This window comes from Panthera pardus, unplaced genomic scaffold (genome assembly GCF_024362965.1).
Source record: "Panthera pardus isolate Hobbes unplaced genomic scaffold, ASM2436296v1 HiC_scaffold_12, whole genome shotgun sequence".
Taxonomy (NCBI): Eukaryota; Metazoa; Chordata; class Mammalia; order Carnivora; family Felidae; genus Panthera; species Panthera pardus.
Genome location: NW_026526677.1, coordinates 35,466,560 through 35,490,974, shown reverse-complemented (window position 1 = coordinate 35,490,974; position 24,415 = coordinate 35,466,560). Strand labels below are relative to the sequence as shown.

The 24,415-nt window shown below is 36.1% G+C and overlaps 1 protein-coding gene across 4 annotated transcripts in view; it reads left to right on the top strand.

The window, feature by feature from the left end:
- The window catches only part of LUZP2 (leucine zipper protein 2), a 492,023-nt gene that overhangs the window by 340,186 nt on the left and 127,422 nt on the right, over window positions 1–24,415 (top strand). For all 4 annotated transcript variants that reach the window (XM_053899883.1, XM_019456556.2, XM_019456554.2 and 1 more), the window contains exons 6-7: window positions 15,701–15,763; window positions 21,648–21,710. In XM_053899883.1, the coding sequence (XP_053755858.1) occupies window positions 15,701–15,763; window positions 21,648–21,710 (126 nt within the window). The remainder of the gene's footprint in view (window positions 1–15,700; window positions 15,764–21,647; window positions 21,711–24,415) is intronic.

Genomic DNA, 24,415 nt, shown 5'->3' with positions numbered 1-24,415 from the left:
GAGCCATAGAGACAGGAGAGCTGATGGAGGTCAAAACCTGGATTTGAATCTTGGCTTTGTTTCTTGTTTGCTGTCTGAGCTTAAGAGATTCACCTAATCTAAGTTATCTGACCTTACTGTTACATGGGTTTAATCATTTGGAATAATCGTACTGGAAGTTATGATATGTCAAGTCTTTAGTTAATACACTTCAATGTGTTAATGCATTTAGAGTTCAATTACTTAACTGAGATATTTTGGTTATAGTTTAAGGGAAATAAAAGTTATTCTTGAATAAAGATACTTAGAAATACAGAAAAGGAGGGGCTGGATATTAGCAAAAAAAATAGGGTTAAAGCAAATGTCTTAGCAAGAGAAGTTTATGCAATGGAAAAAGAAATAAAGCTAAATCTGACCATTTCTCTGTGGACAGGATGGGTGAGTCCTGTGTAAGGGCGGGGGCAATAGAGTGCTTTTGCATGAGTTCTTCAAAGCCAAAGGTGAGGCACTTGACTGTGTATTTGGGATAAAAATGAAGAATAACTAGAAAAAGTTGAAAGTAATTTGAGTTTTAAAATCAAATGCTTCCAACAGTCAGAAAAAGGTAAATAATATTTACCTAAAAAAATACTCTCTTTTGCTGGGACCACTCTGTTAGAAGCAGGAGTCAAACTCTAGTCATACAATGAAAATAATCACTTAAAATTCCAATGTGAATACAAACTAAAGTGGAAGAAATGGCTGTTGATGTGGATGATATCTGCAGTAAAGCAAAGTGTTCCTACAAGTATATTGGAATTTCAGTGAGCAGCTTTTTTATTTTTTAATGTTTATTCTTGAGAGAGAGAGAGAGAGAGAGAGAGCGAGCATGAGTGGGGGAGGGGCAGAGAGAGAGGGACACAGAGTCAGAAGCAGGCTCCAGGTTCTGAGCTTTGAGCACAGAGCCTGATGTGGGGCTCGAACCCACAAACCATGAGATCATGACCTGAGTCGAAGTCGGACACTTAACTGACTAAGCCAACCAGGTGCCCCTCAGTGGGCAGTTTTTATGAAAAGTTTATAAAGACTAAAGAAGATTAATGCAATCAATTGTATATATTTTACTTATTTAAAATACGTATATTTGTGAAAATATGTCAATTTGAAAAATTATTAGTATTCTCTTTATTAGTGTGCTTATGTATTATTTTTGAGTAACTTTAGCAAACAATAAAAAAGGATATTTATAGCTTAATTTGTGATCTCTGTTATATAGTCCATTATTTCAATACATGTAAAGTTCTTAACTATTAAACCGTGACTGTGGGAACTTTCAAAGAGCTTTGTGGTAGAAAGCCACTTTATCAAAGTTAAGGTAGTTTTATTGTAAAGTTGTTTTGTTTATATATTTTTATTAATATCCATCTCTTTATGCAATCATATCATCAAAACATATATTTTACATGGGAGATCCAATATACTGGGTTTAAATGCTAAATAAATGCTATTTCATTGTATTGTAGATTGTAGATTGTCAGGTATTGTTTGGTTTTTAATAGGTTTAAACAGTGTTGTTTGTTAGTGTATTTTAATAATTTAATATTTTAGAGTACTTTAAGATTACATCAAAATTGAGTGGAAAGCACAGAGTTCCCATATACCCAACGTCCTCATAGATCCACAGTCTCTTCCACTGTCAACACCCCACACAAAAGTGATACGTTTGTTAAGACTGATGAACCTACATTGGGCATCATTATCACCCAAAGTCCATAGCTTACATTAGGATTTAGTCATGGTGTTGTATGTTCTGTGGGTTTTGACAGATGTGTAATCACCTGTATCCACCATTATAATCTCCTAGAAAGTAGTTTCATTGCCCTTAAAATCCTCTGTGCTCTGCCTATTCATCTCCTTCCCTTGACTCCCTAGCAAACAATTAATATTTTACTGCCTCCATAATTTTTTCCTTTCTCAGAATGTTGTATAGTTGGAATCTTACAGTAGGTAGCCTTTTCATATTGACTTCTTATACTTAGTGATGTGCATTTAAGTCCACTTTTGTTTTTTCATGGCTTGATAGCTTGTTTGTTTTTAGTGCTGCATAATACTTCATTTCCTGTATATACCACAGTTTATTCATTCATTCACCTACTGAAGAACACCTGGTCACTTCCAAGTTTTGGCAATTATGAATAAAACTGCTATAAGAGTCTCTGTGCAGGTTTTATGTGGAGATAAGTTTTGAACTCCTTTGAGTACATACCAAAGGCCATTATTGCCAGACCATATGGTAACATATACACAGTTTTATAAGAAACTGCCGACTGTCTTCCAAAGCGGCTGTACCATTTTGTAATCTCCCCAGCAGTAAATGAGCGTTCCTGTTGTTCCATATCCTGGAAAGCATTTGGTGTTGTCAGTATTTGGATTTTTTGTCTTTCTAATAGGTGTGTGGTGGTATCTCATTGTTATTTTAATTTTTAATTCCCTAATGACGCATGATGTGGAGCATCAATATTGTATGTTAATACCTTTCTGTACCCACCCCGTGTGGTTTAAAGGAGCACTTAGTTAATATTTAACCAGGGTTCTGGCTTTCCTGGTGAAATTTCTGACACCATTAGAGTCCAAACCTGAAATAGAGAGAGACAACTTTGCTCTGAAATCCTTTAGCATCATTCTACGAGCAGCTGCCTCCTCAATAGTATTTAGAATGTACTCTAAACACAGATGTTTCCTCCAAGATCAAAATACTCATTCACGTGCAAAAAATTCATAGTGACATAATTTCCTTTTGAAGGATAAAGTCTGGATAGCACCAGCCGTCACTCTCCTCACAGCATGCCCTATCTCTTGGAGTGCAATTGCTGTAGCAGGATTATTAAGCTTTAAATAACTAGAAAGGGATACTGGCAAAATACGTGCTATTTAAGGTATATGAGCAGATTTTCAGACAAGACTGAGCAAACTTGTGCTTAAGAAAATGGCAGCAGCAGCTGCGTTTGACCCTAAATAAAGCACGTTGTGATTTTAACATCAAACTTTAAACATTTTATTGATCCATCTGAACTTCTTTAGGTTAATAGAAAATGCGAAGCAGTTATCATCAATTGTTGCCAGCACCTTTAGCCAGGCTCAATCGTGGTTTGTGCAGATATCCAGAAGAATAATCTAACCCATGCTAAGGTTCTTAGTACAGCTCAATTTCTTCTATTCACTAAGTCAGGTAGAATCCAGATTACTCTGTAACAAAAAGTGTGATACTCTAGTGAACTGAATGATATTAATCATATGAAACTGTTGTGTAAGAACCAGCCTTTGAATTGATGCAGATTAGGCCCATCTATGACTATAGACCCTCGGAGTAGAAATTCTATTTTATTTTTGTATATGCCTGTGAAAAAGACACATCTACCGACTGTTTGAAAGAAAGGAAAACTTCCCATCTTCAATATTTCCCCTGATGTATATATAATAAAGCACTTGTGCTTTCTATATGTAAATACCTTGTTTTTCTTCCTTATTCCAGAGGCCACAATAACTTTTTGGGGCCTGGGGACACTTAATATAGTTTTTAACCTATAGGATGCTGGACGCCACGGGAGCATTATGCTTTTTATACATTGTAGAATATCCCATATAAAATTGTATAGTAGTTTTAGACAAAAGCCTTTCAATTAAAACCTTTCTAGCCAGGGCTCCTGGGTGGCTCAGATAAGTGTCTGACTTCAGCTCAGGTAATGATCTCACAGTTGGTGAGGTCGAGCCCCGCATGGGGCTGTCTGCTGTCAGCACAGCCGCTTCTGATCCTCTATCCCCTGCTCTCTCTCTCTAAAATAATAATAATAATAATAACAATAATAAAATATATATATGAAAACAAAAAAGCTTTCTAGCCAAACATTCTTATTTCAGAAATATGACAGCTGTTTTGTTTTTTGTTTGTTTGTTTGCCATACCCAGAATTGAGTCCAGCATTAAGGGTTATCATGACACAGCTATGGAGAGCTATGGAAATGAAAGAAACATGTAATTTGAGAATTATCAGAATATAGTTAAATGGAATCCATCCCTTATATATTTATTTATGACATAAATACAGATTTGAGTTTAATATCCAGTACAAACTTTATTATGTTCATACTCTATAAAGAACATTATATAATTGAAGGAAAATGGCCTTAACAAATCTTTAGAATTTTAAAACAGCCAATAACATAATATAAAATTCAAGACATAAGTATAAGCAAATATCTCAGACAATAACTCAAAGGATGGGGTGCTTGTTAGAAAATATACTTAAGGAGAGAATATACTTTAAGGACGAGAATTTGAAAGACTTAATCAAATTGGTTACAGAGAAGACAATCTAGGCCATGTGAACAATTACTGTATGGCATTATTAGTAATAATAATTTTTATAAATAATAACCTTAGTCACCTACTATATGCAAAATATTGTTAAATTCTTTATAGTCATTCTTTCAATGCGTATAACATATGGGGTAGGTACAATTTTTATCACCATTTAAAATTTTTGCAGAATGGTTAAGTCACCTGGAAAGACTACCTAACCTGAGAATTGTGGAAGGAGTAGTTAAGGCAGCTGCTCATGCCCTTAACCACAGTGCAGTCTATATGGTTTTGTTATGTCCCTCTGTAAATGCCTTTAACATGTTGTTTGATCTAAGTCACAAGGTTCATGAACCTAAAGCACATTTTCTTGGAGTATTATAAATATTAGAAAGCCGGAGGAACAGGTAGTGGCAAAACCACACAGCTACCAGGCAAGTATTGATGAGCAGAAATAAAATTAAAGCCAAAATAATAAAAATAAACCTCCATCACAACGTGAATCTGTGCACCCAAATTCCAGAACACATAAGAAACCTAGCGGTAAGAATGCCAGTAAGTAAAATTAACAAATAAAAATCAGTGTAGATAATATTATTTTTATGGAAGAGCTTGGTAAGAATGTGTGTGTGTGTGTGTGTGTGTGTGTGTGTGTGTGTGTGTGGTGCACACGTGCACGCATGGTTAAGAGACATGGATAAAAGATTGACAGCCTAAATATGTGTCGAATAAAAGTTCTTGAAAAGAGAGGAGAGTATGATGTAGATGCAACAGTTAAGTCTGAATATATATTTTATAATGAAGACGATTTTTTGAAAAAAACTTTAACGTTTGTTTTTGAGACAGAGAGAGACAGAGCATGAGTGGAGGAGGGGCGGAGAGAGGGAGGCACAGAATCTCAAGTAGGCTCCAGGCTCCGAGCTGTCAGCACAGACAGTGCACTAGGGTTTACTTTTCTCCATATCCTTGCCAACATTTGTTTCCTCTTCTTGTCTTAGAAGTGAGGCGATAGATATCTCATTGTGGTTTTGCTTTGTACTTTTCTGATAGCTACTGATGTCAAAAACCTTTTCATGTACCTATTAGCCATTTGCTTGTCTTCTTTGGAAAAAGTTCTATTCATTTCCTCTGCCCATTTTTTAGTCAGATTTTGTGGTTGTCATTAAGTTGTATGACTTTCTTATTCTCCCCACAGAATACTGCCTAAAATGTAACTGCTAACAAAACCTAATGGAGGGGTGCCAGGATGGCTTAGTCCACTGAGTGTCTGACTTCGGCTCAGGTCATGGTCTCACAGTGTGTGAGTTTGAGCCCCACTTTGTGCTCGCTGTTGTCAGCGTGGAGCCCACTTTTGATCCTTTGTCCCCCTGTCTCTCTTTCCTTCCCCCTCTCAAGTTCTCTCTCTCCAAAATAAATATTAAAAAAAAAAAAAAGCTAATGGAGGTAAACTTTAGATTTAGATTTCAAATCCAAAATTAACTTTTCCTATTTTATCTTTCTAAAAAGTAAATCTGCTCATGTCACTTCACAAGCCCATTCAATGCCATGGCTTCAGTGGCATATGAGCCCCATGGGGCTAACCCCAATGTACCTCTTTAGTCTCGCTTTTCTACTCTTTCACTGGTACCTTATGCATGATGCCACCAGGCATCATTATAGTTCTAGTGCACATATCCTCCCCTCTCTCTTGCCTCTTCCTGTTATTTAGCTGACTCCTTTATACAGCTCAAGACAGCTCAGTGTCACTCCCTGAGTAGCTGCCTCTGCAGAGCCTATGAGTGCTACCATCAACCTCCTTCATGGATTGCCAACTCCTTGAACTGTGGGATTGTTTTAGCCCCATTCCTAGTACATAAAAGGTTTTTATAAATGTTGACAAGAATATTAATGCTTTTTTCATAAAGTTATTTCTGGGGTGAATGACATTTCATATATTTAGCCACATTTTTTAACTCATCAGAATGAAAGCTCTCTGATAAGGGAGGGGAGTTATTAGTGACAGCAGAAAAAAGTTCCATTTGCAAGGGAATTGTCTATTTTAAAAGAAAAGTCAGCCATTTATTCTTTTATTAAAAGAAAAGTCAGTCAGTTTATTGTGGATAAACATAATAAACAATATTAACACAATAAACATTTGGATTATTATTATTATTTTTTTTGAGAGAGAGAGAGAGAGAGCACGAGCACAAGCAGGAGAGGGGCAGAGTGAGAGTGAGAGAGAGAGAATCGTAAGCTGGCTCCACACCCAGTACAGAACCCAATGCAGGGCTTGATCTCAACAACTGTGAGATTGTGACCTGAGCCTAAATCAAGATTTGACGCTTAATCCATTGAGCCACCCAGGCACACCCACAACAAACTCATTTATCCAATAATCAGAGCTCATTGGCTAGAAACTTACCTGCCATCTTCTAATATGTATATATATGTTTATATTTATTTACATATATAAAATATTTATTTATATATTTATATTTTATTTGTGGTGTTGAATCCCTGAAGCTTCTGGAGTGCAGTCCTAATCATCAAAAAATATTTTCCCTCTTTTATTTTTACAAGATGAAGTGAGTTTTGTTGAAGTAATAAGAGCTAGTATTTGTTGAGTGCTATGTGACAGTCACTGTTATAAGTGTTTTACTTATATCATCTAATTTATTTTTTAAAAAATTTTTTTTAACGTTTATTTATTTTTGAGACAGAGAGAGACAGAGCATGAACGGGGGAGGGTCAGAGAGAGAGGGAGACACAGAATCCGAAACAGGCTCCAGGCTCTGAGCTGTCAGCACAGAGCCCGACGCGGGGCTCAAACTCACAGAGTGCGAGATCATGACCTGAGCCGAAGTCAGCCGCCTAACCGACTGAGCCACCCAGGCGCCCCTATATCATCTAATTTAATACAATCACCCATTAAATTGGTCATGATAGTTGCCTAAGTGTATGGATGAGAAAACAGGTATTATCAGTGGTTACAAGATGCATCTAGAATTACATATCTTATTAAACAGTGGAATTCAAGTACAATTGTTCTGTCTCAAGAACCCAGCAACTGTGCTTTATTATATTCATACTATTTGAAAAGTGATCTTGCTGGTATGAGATGAGCATGAGAAGCACACAGAATATCTAATTAATCAACTTTGTAAGTTGAAATGTCATGCAATTATCTCTTACCTGACATCAGAAAAAGTCATTAGCTTATGTCTCTCATGTCACAGTCCTGAAGATGCAAGACATCTAAGAGATGACCTAGAAATTTTCCATTACTTCACATATATTGACACATATGTCTAAAGGTTAAGTGATTTATACTAGATATTAGAGCTAGTCTGGTGCTAAGCTAAGAATAAAACTGTCATGAAGCACTCTTAAATTTTCTAACAAATTAGAGCCAACATCAGTGTCACATCCTCTTCCTGAGTTAACCTCAATGAGGAAACCTATTAGCAATTGTAAAACTTCTGTTACACCTGCAACCAATTTAGAATTCAAGTTGGCAAGGCCAACACTCAACTGGAATATCTGCCATCGCTTAGATGATAGCAAAATTGTCTGGTGGTTTTATTTAAAAGTTTATAGAATGATCCTATTATTCACTTCTACTCAATTTTAAAGCTTTCTGTGAAAAAATAAATCTCTATTTTTAATTTAATTTAATTTAATTTTTAAGTGTATTTATTTATTTTTAGAGAGAGAGAGAGATGTGGGAGGGGCAGAGAGAGAGGGAGAGAGAGAGAGAATCCCAAGCAGGCTCCCCACCATCAGTGAAGAGCCCATTGTAGGGCTTGAACTCACAAAGTGCAAGTTCATGACCTGAACCAAAACCAAGAGTTGGAGGCTTAACTGCCTGAGCCACACAGGCACCCTGAAAAATATAAATCTTTATTAAAGTAGCAGTTCATTTATATACAGATTAAATGATAGCATTATTTCTAAACAGGATGATTCAGAAAAAATATTAATCAGAATATTTAGTTTGAAGTGTCTTTCTTGCTACGTACATGATATTTTCACATAATTCTCAAGAGAATGGCTTTAAGTCTTTTTGACAAAGGTATTTCAGTTGTCTGAAGACCTACATTTACACTATGATATAAATAGGCTTTTGGCCTTTTTTGCCATTATCAGTTTGAAACTATTTCATAGACAATTTTATCTCTCTCCTTTTTGAAATTATACGTTTGTCTTCTGTGTGTCTTAGAACAAATAGAAGAGCCACATATACATTTCTTATTTTCCCTAGTTTCTCTACAGTTAAGCTTTTCTAAATGGGAGAAAAAGTTCTCCCCTTTATTGACCTCTTCACCTCTTATTCTGAAATAAGAACTCTGGAATAACAATCTTTAAATTTTAAAGAGCATCAATTGTAAAATGACTTAACTTTCTTGAGGGAGGTAAACCATAAATACTAAATGAAAAGTTCACAGTGTTCTAGACTGCATCCTGATTTCAGAAACAGTGAGAGGTAAAAAAAAATACATCTAAGAACTAATAAAACAAACACTCATGATTTAAATTTCAGTGCAGTATCCCATCACTTTCCTGAGATGTCCTCAATAAGGGACTCTTGTAAAATTTATTAAAATGTCACATCTGCTAATATTTTAAAAGCAAAGTATTTAGGGGCACCTGGATGATGGCTCAGTTAAGCCTCTGACTTCGGCTCAGGTCATGATCTCACAGTTTGTGAGTTCAAGCCCTGCGTTGGGCTCTGTGCTGACAGCTCAGAGCCTAGAGTCCACTTCAGATTCTGTATCTCCCTCTCTCTTTGCCCCTCCCCTATATTCACCCCTTTCTCTCTCTCTCTCTCTCAAAAATAAATTATAAACATTAAAATAATTTTTTAAAGCAAAGTATTTATGTTACATATTACCCCTAAACCATATTGTTTTCCTTAATATGGGATATAAGATTTCCAATTACAAAATGACTTACTTGAAAGAGCACCCCCATTCTCTAGCATTTTAAGAATATATTTAAACTGAAACAAATGTGGATCTCAGTCAGATACAGTGGTTTCTGAACAGTCAGTTTTTGGAAATTCTAGGAGATACTTGCCACAGTTAGAGCAGTCTCTGGTTTCATTTTGAATTTCACTGCAGGTGATTTTACTTTTGGTTTACATTTAATTGCATTTTTGAGATATTAACACATGTTTTTGGCTGCCTGGAAGCAGTGGTATCTACTTTTTTTGATCTAGAAAATAACAGTATAAATACATATACATAATTTATTATATTTGACAATCCTAAGTGGTCCCAGATTATGGCTTTTTCACCATGAAAATTCATTGAGAACTCATCATGTCACTTTGTAATTAAGTATAGTGATTTACAGTTGTCTCAATAGGTATATTCTATCTTATAATCATAGATACCTCCTCTTACTTCGGTGTTACCTTCTTTCTGAGCCTTATTCTCCAGGCTTTATTCTGCCTGAAATCTTCACAATAGATTCATGTTTTGCTTGATTTAACCATTATTGGTTTTTATTATTTACAAACAAAAATACCTCTTAATACCTAATTTCATTTGAAAGCACCATGTAAAATTTATACTCATAACAATTTTGGATTTTTTACATTTATATATAGAAAGATTATAGAGATATACTAGACTTACATGTCTTTTTGTTTTGTAGCCTAGCATATTTGGTGAGTTTGAGTTACCATGTAAACTATACTGAAAATGTGATGTGTTAAGTTACCAGCCAAAAGTTAAAACTAGATTAAACAGATCTATGTATTAAGAAAGATATTATGGGGGCACCAGGGTGGCACAGTCAATTGAGCCACCTGACTTTGGCTCAGGTAGTGATCTTGTGTCTTCATAAGTTCGAGCCCCACATTGGGCTCTCTGCTGTCAGGATAGAGCCTGCTTTGGATCCTCTGTCTCCCTTTCTCTCTGCCCCTCCCCTACTTGTGCTCTCTCTCCCTCTGTCAAAAATAAATAAACATTTAAAAGATTTAAAGATGTTATGTTACTATAATATTTGAGTTTGAGATTTATTCTGTAGATAATGGGAAATGTTAAATAACATTTTTAGGCAGGGCTGATATATATACAACCTGAGTTCCCAAGAAGACTGTAGATATTTGTTTCATGTCACCCCAAATTTGTACAGCATCCAGTTGGGAGGCAGTCCCTAAATAGGTAGTAAGCAAGGTCTGCCTTCCATTTAGAAAAGGCAAAATAGGGGCGCCTGGGTGGCTCATTTAGTTGAGCACTGGACTCTTGATTTCAGCTCAGGTCATGATCTCTGGGTCATGGGATTGAGCCCCATGTCAGGTTCCACGCTGATTGTGGAGCCTGATGGAGTCCGTCTCTCTCTCTCTCTCTTCTCCCCCTCTGTCCCTGCCCCCTGCTAACTCTCTCTAAAACTAAGAATAAAATATTTAAAAAAATAAAAGGCAAAATAGATGGCCCACATCCTGATAAGCTATTGCATTAAGCGATAGATGTCAGCATGGTTATTTGGATGTTCTTCTTTGCTACTCTGAATCATAAGGACATGATATGATTATGTGATCATGTAAGGTAAGGTGGACAAAAGGATTTGTTTGGTGTCAAGAGGGCAGAGGGCTGGTGCTGGTAGCATGTAATTGAAACACCCGGGAGTATCCTACCTTCACAGGTATGAAGTAGCGAGAAGGGCCAACACTATTACCAAGATTCAGTAGTTCTCTCTCCATACTCATGTGTTCTTTTTCCAATGTTAGGTGTACTCTCATATGGGTGATGTGTTTTAACCTAGTAATGACACTCAGCCTCTTTTTCCTTGATAATTCTTGAAAATAAAAGATTTATATTAGTGTCTCATCAGTAGTGATTACATTACTTTACCAAATCTGGACCAAGACTGTTTGGCTGGGCTTGAGCTTGATCCTTTTCCTTGATGGAGTGGTAGAGTTAGGGTCACGCCAGCTACATGGAATTAGCATGGAAAAATATTTCTAATAAGAAAAATCAGATTGTGGTTATTAGAATAACGGATAGCAGAAGTGTGATGGCAGAAGGAACAGATAGTTAAACATATGATGACTCTGGTAATCTACTTTTCTTCATATTCCCTCAAGTTAGGCATAATCATAATTGGATCCTTGCATCTTGGGTGTAATTATATGTGTACCTTGTTTTAGATCTTGTGAAAGCATCATTAGGTTTGATAGGGATGAGATACATTAGTTAGAGGGTGGATGAAACAACACAAGTCTGCTTACCAAACTAAAAAACAGTGTTCTCAATGCCAGAACGGTATCAAGCCATGATGACTTCTGGAATTAAAGGAGTATGATCACTAATCACAAGTGGAAAGGTTAAATCAGTGAATTGTCTGGGAGTCAGTATTCCCTCTTCAGTGCTCTGTGCATTCCATGTTTCTGAAGAGCATGCCATCTGAGAACAATTTTACTATGGACGTTGACAAGCCTCCCTTGTGTCCTACAATTGGCCCCTTTGTGGGTGATCATGATTATTATCCCCAATTCTGAGTATATTTCAAAGAGTGAAATACTCTAATTCTTAAGCTTGAGAAATCACATGTAGCTTAATGGAAACATATTACTTTAAACACTTTACACAATTGCCCAGAATTATCAACTGTCAGTGTAGACAGTAGATGTGTAATGTAATCACTGCTCATTTTGGGGCAGTCACAAGGGTATCCGTGTGGAAAAGCAGCAGTCCCCCCTGTACAGTTCCAGGTGCATTGTCCAGGGCCATCATAAGCATTTCCAGTGAAATAATGTTCTATTCATTGCTTTATCGTCTTTGAATTGAACAGAATGAAAAGGAAGGGAGGAGGAAAGAAATAAGGGAAGAAAGAAAAAAGGAAAAAAGCTTTAAGTGAAGGTGCCAACTTGAAATAGTATAGACCACTGAATTGTAAATATATTATTAACTGCATTATCACACCTAATAGACTTACTCAGATGTGGATGGTTTGTGTTGGTACATATATCTTCATATCCAATACACTCCACCTGTCTGGTCTCAATTATACTTATATTAATTTAATTTTTATTTTACTATTACTTTTTAGTGCACAAAATTTCATTTTATCATCCACCTTCTGAGCTATTACACAGGAGCAAGTGGGGTGTGTGTGGGTGGGGAACATTGACAGCAGGGACTTCCTGAGTTGTCACAGGCTAAGTGCCATTCTCACACTGAACACAATGCCATCTACTAGATTGCAGAGATGAATGATATTGGAAAAATGTATCATTTTGTCTGGAACAGTTTGTAGGGAGGTCCTGCTGCCATGTCACAGACCAAGCCGTGTCTTTCACCTCCAGCTTATCTAAGATGCTGTGGATATCCACATGGGTGTCTCCAATGATTTTGTGCTTAAAAGAAAGCTAATATTTCCCAGAGGTCACTAACGGTGAAAGAGCTTAAAGGAAGGGTAATATTGTTTATGGAATCAGGTGGGCCCCTGTGGAAGCCAAATCATGAGCAGATTTGGGGGGAAAAAAAAGAATTCTCTTCCTCAAACCCAGGTTCAATAAAAGAACAGATTTCTTCTTTCTGGAGACTGAGTTTTTTTTTTTTTTTTTTTTTTTTTCACTTGCAAAACTGGCACTGGCAGGTACTGGCAGGTCCAAGATCTGGGGGGAAATACATTTTCTTATAGTGGCTTATCTGGGATGCAGGTTGAAGGGCAATCCTGTGTTTCCGGCTGTCAGGGCAGAATTCCAGTCCTCTTACACAGCAGGTTCCTGAGGATGGACAAGGTATCAGTCATTCTGGAGGAGACTTGGGAAGGACTCATACTTCCCATTAGGTTGAGGCTGTAGAACCATGTGTCCAGTGGCTTAGGTGTGAGAATAGTCAGGCTCTGGGAAGCTGGAACTGTCTGGGGAGGGGAAATGCCATAGCTTTCCAGACTGAATAGAAAAGGTCCCCACTACGGACACTGGATACTGATCCACAGCCACAGGACCAGTCCCATTCAAGCTGTAGTTGGTGGCAGAATATGCAAAAGATACTCCTTGTGGTTTGGTCCACTGAGAAGAGAAACGCCACTGACTTGGAGGCACGTTGCTGTCATTCCTCAAGATCACATCTTCACTCTGGCTCTAGGGGCTCGATCCCTGGGGGCGTGACATGGCTAAGAGCTCTGGAAGTTAGTCTCTTCCACCATGCTGCTGATGTCCCCTTGAAAATAGATGAAAAAGGCACACCGGAAATTCCACGCAATCTTCATAGGTCCCTGCATGTTCACAGCAGTCTTCCCTCTTACTCCCATGGCGAGTGACACAGGTGGCACCTTAATTCCTGACCGTCACCTGAGACAGCAAGCCACTCCTGACTGGGCACTGGTGTCCTGTGATGGCCAGAGTTGCCTGACCCACTTTCAAGCAGCTCATTCTTAGTTTTATTTTTGTAGATAATTTAACGTTTTATTTTGAAATAAATTTTGACATAGAAAAGGGCATACTAAATCAGTACAGAATGTTCTTGTGTATCTTTACCCAAAACCTCTAATACAACATCGTACAGAGTGATAATAATACAATTATTAAACCAGAAAATTAGCATCAATACAATACTATTAAACAAACTGTAGACCTTATTTAAATTTCATGTCTTTCCACTAAAAAACTATAGCCATTAAAAAGATGAAAAATCTAAGTATAAGTATGAAATCTTTAGAGCTAGTGAAGATACTTTATCTACAAAGATAATTCAGGAAATCAAAAAGGGAAAATAGGCCATTGTATGATAAAAAATTAAGATTGCATATGTCAAAAGTATAACTGTACAGGAACAAAAGGAAAACTAGGGTATGTTTTAACCTACGGTCTGAGCAACATTGCGAAGTTAGAACATCAGTATGTATCCCCTCATTATAGTTTACAAGCTTTTAAATATAGGAATAATATATATTAAATTATTTTAAAACCTCTAATCTTGTGCTTTGTGTATGATGAATACAAATATTTACAAGAAAACATTACTTGAAACAAGTCAACTCCTCATTTGTGTAAACTATTTCACAGTATTAAAATTCTAAGAAATGAGCTTTTTGGAAATGAGCTTTTTAGAATTTTAACTCTTTGCTAAAGAGAAAAATTAGACAAAGGTTTCATTCAAACTGAGGCAGCTGTATCCCCTCTCTGCATGACAAGAAAATAAAATAGGAAACAATTTGTTTCAATGTTCAAAATAAGGTGGGAATTGTAAGTGAAGAACTCTCAACTTTAATGTATTCATTCATTCAGTTATTCATTCATTCTGCATAAATTTTGTTCAGTTTGCTCACGATGCTCATCAGATCGACGTTCTTTAAAGTCATTATGCATGAGATGTACTTTAGCACTAAATGGTTTGCTCCTGCAGAGACAGTACAAAATCTGAATCCAGAGGGTTTCAACAAGATTTCTGTTCTCCTTTACCCTGCCTGTCTAAAAGTACCTCAGTTACCAGGACAAAGAAAAGCCTGAGCATAATGAGGCAGGTATAATTGAATAGCTATAAGGGTTTAGATTCAGATGGCTAAGAACACATGGCCTCTATGTCAGAAGTAACAAACATTCATCTATGAATCAAGGTCAATTATGGTAAGTTAAAAGGGTAATCGTATCTGTCCATACTAAAGCCCAGCAGAGAGAGTACACTTATACACTTATGAGGCTTAGAAAAAGAAATGGCTTCTGAACATCCAGAAGCCCTCTAAGTATAATGCACAGTCCTCCAGAATATAAGAGGATTCAAAAACTATAGTCTTAAAAGGGAATATAGACACTGATGCATCTATGACTAGATTATACTAGGGTCCAAGGTGACCAGCATCCAGATGACAGTAGGAAAAGAAATATTTGCTGTTTAGGGGCACTTGGGTGGCTCAGTCAGTTAAGCATCCAACTCTTCGATTTCAGCTTAGGTCATGATCTCATGGTTTGTGAGTTTGAGCCCTATGTCTGGCTGTATGCTGACCACTGACCATGCAGAGCCTGCTTGGGGATTCTCTCTCTCCTCTCTCCCCCTCTTTCTCTGTCCCTTCCCTACCTATCAGAATAAATAAATAAACATTAAAAAACACCTGCTGTTTAGAGATGTGCTCTCAGAATCTAACACCTGTTGTAGATTTGAAACTAAAATTATTTTATAACATACCATACATAAATATAATAAAACAGTATTAAATGTAAGGCCAAATAAAGTTCTACCTTTTTAAATAAACATGTTACTACTAATACATCAACATTTTAATTGAATTAAAGAAACGTTATTTTACATTACAGATTATACTCAGTTTGTACAAATATATTACATCTCATATCATGAAGGACTTACCCATGATGAACAGAGAAATGCAGCTGACATGTTTAGGAATTATTAATGCTTTATAATTTCTCAGCAATACACTATGTTTCTTTCATCAGAATAAAAGCTTGAAGAACAAACTCTTGTCAGGAAACAAGCTGTGTGGCATCCATGCAGAAGAGGTGAGTAAATTTTCTCTTCTAGATTCAACAGAATAGAAAGTGCCAGAATATTAGTGCCAGGTTTTTCTTTTAAAACCCAGATACCTGGAGACTTTTCTTTCACTAACACAAAGGAAAACATCAGAATAGGAAAACTAAAACAGATTTTAAACCTTAGATATTTTTGGATGTTTTTGACATAGCATAACCAAGAACAAACAAACAAAAAAAATTAAGCCCATTAGGCATTACTTCCCTACAGTGATTTTATGGATTCCTTCCTTAATTGGATTATCAGGATTTCCTTAATAGTGAATATCTGAAGGTCCTTGAATTTTTTTTTGTTTTTAACCATCTATGTGATGTCTACAAAGTTTTGCAATAACAATTAAGTGTCAGAAAGAGGATCCTGGGGTTGATCATAAATCTTAAGGAACAAATACATTCCTCAGTTCTACTTGCTAGGCAGGAAATTTGTCTCATGCGTTTCTTAGGGTGGGGTGTGGAAAGTCATTCTGGTTAATCCAGATTTAACTAAAATCAATTTCTTATACTCCTGGTCTCCCAAATCCGTCTGTGATCTAATCCCCTATTTAATGTAGTTTAACCCCTTTCCCATAGCAGTTAGAAGTAAGGCACAGAGCTGGTGAAATACCTCTATAATCTTCTAATGGTGGACTCACATTTTTTGTTCCAATGGACTTTTCCTATTATTATCACCTTATAGCAGGAGGGATAGGGAAGATTACCTGATGACTCATAAGAATTGCTTTTTAGGACTCCAACTAGGAAGTAGTGATACGTGGTTCATTTTACCATATTTGCCAGACCTAGGTCACATGCCTAGCCAAACTGCAAGGACTCTGGACAATGTCATTAGGTTGGTGGTCATTAGGTTGAGATAATTTTTTAGTAAACCAGGTGAAAATACTTCCTGATGGACGTGTAAAATTCATCACTCTAAACACTCAAGTTAGAGTCTAACATGAAATATAAGAACCCATTTATAATGTCTTTCCAATAATATTGTGCATGAAATATCAGTATAAATTTTCAATACATGGAAAAGAAAGGTTGATGCTTTATAAATGAATAATCAAACTGAATCTCTTGTAGATATGAGCCAGTGTAGTGTTTCTTTCATTACACTTTTCTATTTGAAGAGTATGCTGCTTAATTTGCTATGATTCTAGAAATATTACATGTGTAATGTGCAGTTTCTGGATAGGTAAGCAAGTAGAGCCAATTTTTGAGTAAGAACTATGTTGACTCTGTGGATTGAAACTATATTCTGAGATGGTTGCCGGGTTCCCAGAGTCCCCCAGCACTCATGAAAGAGAAATGGCTCCTGGGAGACATTGCCTATAGTGTTTAGAAACAAACAAAACAAACAAACAAAAATCCAATAAACAAGCAGCAACGTCAATCTGGGTCTACCTGTTATTTTTTAGCCCCTTAGGTCATTAATGAGTCATTTTAAAAAGTCATCTCAATTCCTTAAGATGATATATTATATCTACATTTTAATTTATGAATTCCTAGATGGTTCATATATTACTATTGCATAATGTTGAAATAAATTTATTCACTTGACCTATCTCTATTTACTTATGGAAAATAATTTAGAGTTTAAAATTCTGGGCAAAGAGGGAGACATGTATATTTTTTTTTCTGTCACAAAAACACTTGCAAAGAATATGGTAACAGATGTAATTATTTGTATTACCACCACCAAAACAAAATAGTAATGTCCTCTATCAGTTTAGAAGCTAAAAAGGAGCTTGTCTTCTAAATCAGTGACTCTAAACTATTTATAGGTACATAAATATCCACATCCCATTGACACATAATGGCTGGTCAATGTTTTAATTTGCCAGGGCAGAATATTGAAAAGAGTGGAGGCTACTTCCAATACCATTGTCTTCACTGTTATTTCACGAAAGAAATGTTCTTGGACATGAATTGTAGAAAAGAAAAACCTCAGAGACTAGCTGAAATATTCTGTCATGGCCGCCTTCTTTGTCTTCACCTTCTCCGTTTTTTTTTTTTATTTTACTTACAATTGTTCTCACAAGCTTAATTTTACTGTGGACTTGTGGACTTTACAGGCACCAGGATGTCAAATTACATTTAAAATCATTAGTATAGTTTTGGGGCACCTGAGTAGCTCAGTCGGTTAAGTGTCTGACTTTGGCTCAGGTCATGATCTCACGGTTCATGGGTTCAAGCCCCATGTTGGGCTCTGTGCTGACAGATCAGAGCCTGGAGCCTGCTTTGGATTCTGTCTCCCTCTCTCTCTCTGCCTCTTCCCCACTTGCTCTCTCTCTCTCTCTCAAAAATAAATAAACATTTAAAAAATAAAATAAAACCATTAGTATAGTTTTAAAAATTACTAAAATTCCCCAATAGCCCAGTGGTTTGAAGATTATCCCTCTGACAATTCTAATTTTTCAAAAAGATGCCAGGAAGCTAAAGGAAAATACAGTGTCATTGGGGTTTTAGATCAATGTGTATTATAAAATGCATGCACCCGAAATGTACTTATTCTTACTTTGTATACCTTCATCAGATCTTTTGATAGGATTTTGCTTTTTACCTCACTGAACATTAGAAGATGGCTGGAATATACAACGCAGAGAAGTGATGAGTGACCGTGATGAAAATTTCTAAGACAAATATTTCTAAATAACCTTAACTAAACTCAGGAATTCTAGCTGTTCTTGCTCAGTGCAGAACAAAGATGTGTAGGCTTTTATTATAGTTCCTGAATGAATCACTGCCTAACACAAAAATTGATGTTTTAATAATTCAAGTTATGAATAACAGTTTAAATTATATTCTGTACATTCAGTATAAATATGCATTAAAATAAACACCCAAAATGGTTAAAATTAGTCCTTTTTGACACTTTAAAAATAGAGCATTAATTATTTGGAAGGGTAGGAGTGAAACTGGGCATGGGTAGTAGTCATTTCTCATTCCCCATTGATATTGGTCAACATTAGATTGGAAAAATAAATAAAGTCTGTTGACCTAAGAGACTGTCCTGTCTTGTTGATGAGCCCCAGACAGTAGATTGGAACAGTGGGAGACAATGGCAATCAATTGTGCATTTGAAGTTGGAGAAGATCACAGAAATGATTCTTTGCTGGAATCAGTAGCACAAAATTAAGGGTAGCCATGAACAAACCTGCAAATGAAGTTAATGTAACAAAATGAAGTTAATGTAAGGAGAGGGATAAGGTGTCTGAAATACCATTATCTGGAGTTACTTAGGGAATTTTGTGCCAGGAGACCAGAGTTATAATAAATGTAGAATCCTGAAGTAGAAGTATAAATTCAGGGGACTGGGGCTTCAAGTGAAAGTTTTTATTCTTAAACCATACACCTGTAACAATGGCTCTTTATCTTCTTATGCATTATATCATGCACGTCACTTTCACTAGTCCTACCAAGTAAAAGAGGATGCCTTTCCCCTGGAAATGGAAATTAGTAGCTAGTTTGTAAGCAGACAGAAATCTTTACTTCTTCTGGGTATAGAGTTTCACTGCAGAGTTGTGAATTATTAATGTGTCAAGAAGCTTGTTCTTCCTGCTTCCCTTCCTCCATCCCCCTGCCCCTCTCTCCCTCATTCTCTCTCTATTTCAAATCACCACTCTCCCCACTTCACTTTTCCTCTCTCCCTTTTCCCTTGTCTTTTCTTCCTTTCCTGTATCTCATTTCATTTTATTTTATTTTTGTTCTTTCTTATCAACTTCCAGATTCAACAGGTCATGAAATGTCGTTGGCTCATGATAGGGATGTCTGTGAAAACTGTTTCTAATATTAGAGCCTTGCAGTGGTGTACCACAGACAGCATTTTTAAGATTGTGCTCTAATTGATGGTGCCTCCAGCATTACCCAATAATTTAGGAATTATACACCATAACATAGCTCCCACTTGGCAAACTCTACTATCTCGCGTCATTAGACATGTCCTGAACATAGTAGGAAACTAAATAGTATAGTTGCAGTTGGTTCAGTACATTCAAAGACTCATGTACATTCAATGTAGCTTTGAAAATTATATATTTTTTTAACGTTTATTTATTTTTGAGACAGAGAGAGACAGAGCATGAACAGGGGAGGAGCAGAGAGAGAGGGAGACACAGAATCTGAAACAGGCTCCAGGCTCTGAGCTGTCAGCACAGAGCCCGACGCGGGGCTCGAACTCACGGACCGTGAGATCATGACCTGAGCCGAAGTCGGACGCTTAACCGACCAAGCCACCCAGGCGCCCCGAAAAATTATAATATTTAAAAAATATGAGTGGACTTTATTTCTTAAAAAGGACCTTCATAAAGAGGACCTTAAAGAGGATCTTGTGCTTAGTATGTACTATGGCCAGCTACTTTTGAAATTGAATTTTATTGAGATATAACTTACCTACAATTCATCCCATTTAACTTTACAGTTGGATGGATTTGATCGATGTATATCAAATCAAATACTAAACATATAGAACATTTCTATCATCTTCAAAGTTTTCTCTTGCTGTCTTATAACCTCTACCACAAACCCCCAGCCAATGTCAACTACTAGCCTGATTTCTGTCCTTCTCCTTTGGTCTTTTTTACAATATAATATAAATGGCATTATACAAAAGATAGCTTCTAGTGACTGGGTTATTTCACACAGTATAATGCTTTGGAAATCCATGCACACTGTTACATGCTTCAGTACTTAATTCATTTTTTTAAATTGCTCAACAGTATGCTAGTACTTCATGATTGTACCAGAAAATGTTTGCTGTGCACCAGTTAATGGGCATGTTGCTTATTTCTAGTTTTTGACTATTACGAATAAAGATACTATAAACATTTGTGTTTATGTTGTAATTTCTCTTGTACAAATACCTAGAAAGCATTGCTGTATAATGCAGTGTGCTCATGTTTAACTTTATAAAAAACCACCAAACTGTATCCCAAAGTGACTATACCATTTTACATTCCTCTTCAACTCTTTTACTATTTTTTCAGTTATCATTCTTTATTTGACGATGATAATCCATTTGTGTTTGTGTTCTCCTACTGAGGAATCAGAACTGGTCATTTTAGATACACAAAGACAAATACCTGAGGTCCTCATGTTAGAATATTTGAAATTGCATCTGTGCTGGAAAAATAGGAAGGCATGATCATCATCTGTGGCTCACCAGATATATATCCATAGGGTAGTCAACCACGTCTGCTGAGAGAAATGTTCTTGTCATAAAGCCCTTTTATATTTGGCGTAGTCCTCTCAAAAAGTGCCTTCTTCTGCAGAGCAAACAGCCTTCACCTCAGCTTCCTAGCTGCTTTCTTTACACTCTGTCACATTTGCTTGCTACCCTCCCTTTGGACATACAGCAAATTCAAACTTGGTTGTCAATTTAAATTTACCCTTATTTAATCTTAAAAAATAAGTAATTGCAACTAAACAGTGAAAACTGTAGCCTAGTTATACATAGGTATATCCAGCATCTAAAATTGAATTGTTGGACATGCTCTGGTGACTAAAATTTTGTGTGTGTGTATTCTTTTGTGGGGGGGAGATGTTAGACAGAGAAACGATAAACTACTTTCTTTAAATAATGCCTTTAAAAAAATACGGTTCCTATTGTGTGCCAACTTTACTCAAATAAAAAAATTAAATGTTAAATGTCAAATAAAATTTCTACCCCAAAAAATTAAACACTATGGTTCCTTTGCACAGGCTTTGGTTTTCTCTTCCTGCCTGGATGACCTGGATGTCTGACTTCGAAAGCAGAGATTAAGCTTTTGCTTGACTGCAAACTTTATTCTTGTACAGTTTAAAATCATTTTAATCTTCAAGTTTGAAAATATAAATGAAATTAAGGCACTAATCTATGTTTCTGTTCTTGCAGTCAAAAAAAATCCAAGCCCAGCTGAAGGAGCTTCGTTATGGGAAGAAGGATTTATTATTTAAGGTGAGAATCTTTCTCCCTTCCCCCTCCACCAACCCAATAACTGAACTATAATATTATTTAGCTTACATTTAATTTCTGGATTTTTATGAGAATTATAGCTGTATTTGACTGCATTGAAGATGTTTTCATTTTCTTGCCTTCTTAATTAACGGAGATAAATGCAAATATGATTTCCTGGGTACATTCTTAATCAAAGGTAGGCGTCATTCCAAAGTATTTAAAGTCTCTTTGTAACCTTCGATTACTTTAATTCAATATTGAGGAATACTGTATTTCAAAATATTTACATTAAGGAGAGCATAGATTGAGTGAATATCCAGAGATGAGATCCACTGGTTATCTACATTCTTGACTTCCAGAGGCCCCTGCATAAATCTCTTTTTTACTAAGAGTCTTCCTATTTAATCATTGTTGATTGATTTTCATCATTGATACTTCTTTTTTTACGACTATCAAGTCACCATCTGTGTATAGATAGACATCTACCACAAACTATGGACTAGTGCCCCCCAAAGATATCCACTTGCCAATTCCTGGAAGCTGTGAATATTATACTTTATGAGAAGGGAAACTTTACAGAGGTGATTAAGTTAAGGATCTTCAGATAGGAAGGTTATTCCAAAATATCCAGGCAAGACCTAAATAGAATCATGCAAGTCCTTATCGCAGTGAAATAAGAAAGCCTAAACAAGAAGGTTGTGCGATCACAGAAGCTGGAGGAGGAAAGGCAATGTGAAAGATTTCCTTCCAATAGCCTCCAGAAAGAACCAGCCCTACCAATACCTTGATCTTAGTCCCATAAAATTTATTTCAGACTTCTGACTTTCAGAACTGTCTGTGAATAAGTTTGTGCTTTTTTAAGCCACTGAATTCAGGGTAGTTTGTTATAGCAGCAAGGTGAAACTTAAACAGATACTTTCTTTTATCTCCCTTGAGCAGGGGGAGACAAGAGGCAAGTGTTGTGCTTGTGGTACATGTGCATTTCCAAACGCAGTAGAGTGATGGAATATTAGGCTGTTAGGAGTAGGAGTAATAATTTGCTTGATAAATAATAAGTACGAATTACATTTTGTATAATATTTTAAAAAATATTTTCATTACAATGATCAGCCCGATCTATATGTGCTAGGTTTAAATTAAAGGGAGATAGTTTCTCATTTTATTTAATGATTGAAAAAACCTACAATTTTTCCAGTGAAAACAATAAGAAATGACACATTTCCCTTCTTCAGCCCCTTTACTTTTGGTTCGGAGTCAGGGGAAGGTAGTCCTATTATGTCAGCCAGTATTTATTAAAAACTCATTCCATGTGAGGCATGAATCTGGACATATCTTGCCATTGACTCTTACATGAATATGCTACTTTCCTTTTTTTTTTTTTTACCTCATTTACAAGACATTTCCCTGCACACCAAGAAAAATCTGAATTAATTCTTATTAATGTTTAAAGATCCCTGCCTCACAATACTCTGTTCATTTTATGTGATAAGTAGATAAAAGTATAAAACCCAAGGCACTTGTCTTTCATATTGAGACTCGAGCTCAGGGCATTTTAACTCTTAATTTCAGGTTGGCCTTAGCTTTTTGTAAGGTCATCAACAATAAATAAATTGTCAACAACAATAAATAATTGAAATTGGGAAAAAATAAATAAAACGTATGTGCATGTCTGTGTGTGTGTGTGTGTGTGTGTGTGTGTGTGTGTTTTCATTTGAAGAGAAATTTCTATTTCTCTGTGAATTAGTTTAACTTAATAATATCAGGACTGTAATAAAACAAATCTGAGCTCCCTGGAGCTGATAAGTTTTAGGTAGGAGGCTGAGAAATTTATGTAAAGATAGATCATGTAAGCTTTTTAAACTTTTTGAATTTAATTTCCCAAATTGAAGAAAATTTGGGAAAAGAGATTGAAGAGATCCAATAATTTTCAGTGATTTATTTCTTCATAATATGCCAGTTGTTGAATATACATTAGTAATTTATCAAATTTCAGAAAGTACCCATATCAGGATTTGTTGAAAATGTTTATGACTTGAAAATGAAACATTATTTGTAAGCCTTTGTCACTTTGAAAGAAGCGCTTGTGTATCAAATCAGGTGAATTGTGTATGACCATGAAGTTGCCTAAGTTAGAATGCCTTTAGCGTATACACTCTCTAAGGTGCTGTTTATCAGCAAGAGTTTTGTTAAATAAGATAATGAGAGGTCTATAAACATGACCCTTTTTAACTTATTCAGTAACTAAACAATGTCAACAGACCGACTTTTTTTTTTTTTTTTTTTTTTGGTTTTTCCTACCGTTCCATATCTCGGTCCTCAACTTACTGACTTATTCTAAGTTTTGATCCCTCATTATATATGACAGTAGTTAAAGATTTATATGCTCCTTTGTCCAATTTTGTACAAAGTCAGAGGAGAAAAAGGAAGGGGCAAGCGCTTGTCCTTCAGTGTCATAACTTTTATAAGGGAGGAGAATTTTTTAAGATGTTTCTCCAAACATGGCCATGCAACCGTGCAAAACAAGTGAGACCTTAGTGTTTTCAGCTTCCGTTGTGAAATAGTATTCATTCATTCATCTTAATGGCATTCACTCATCTGATTTGTCTATTACTATATCAACAGTGTACATTTTAGGTCTTATATAAGCATATACTGAATGAATAAATGAATTCATACATACATATAGGCACGTGTATATACATATG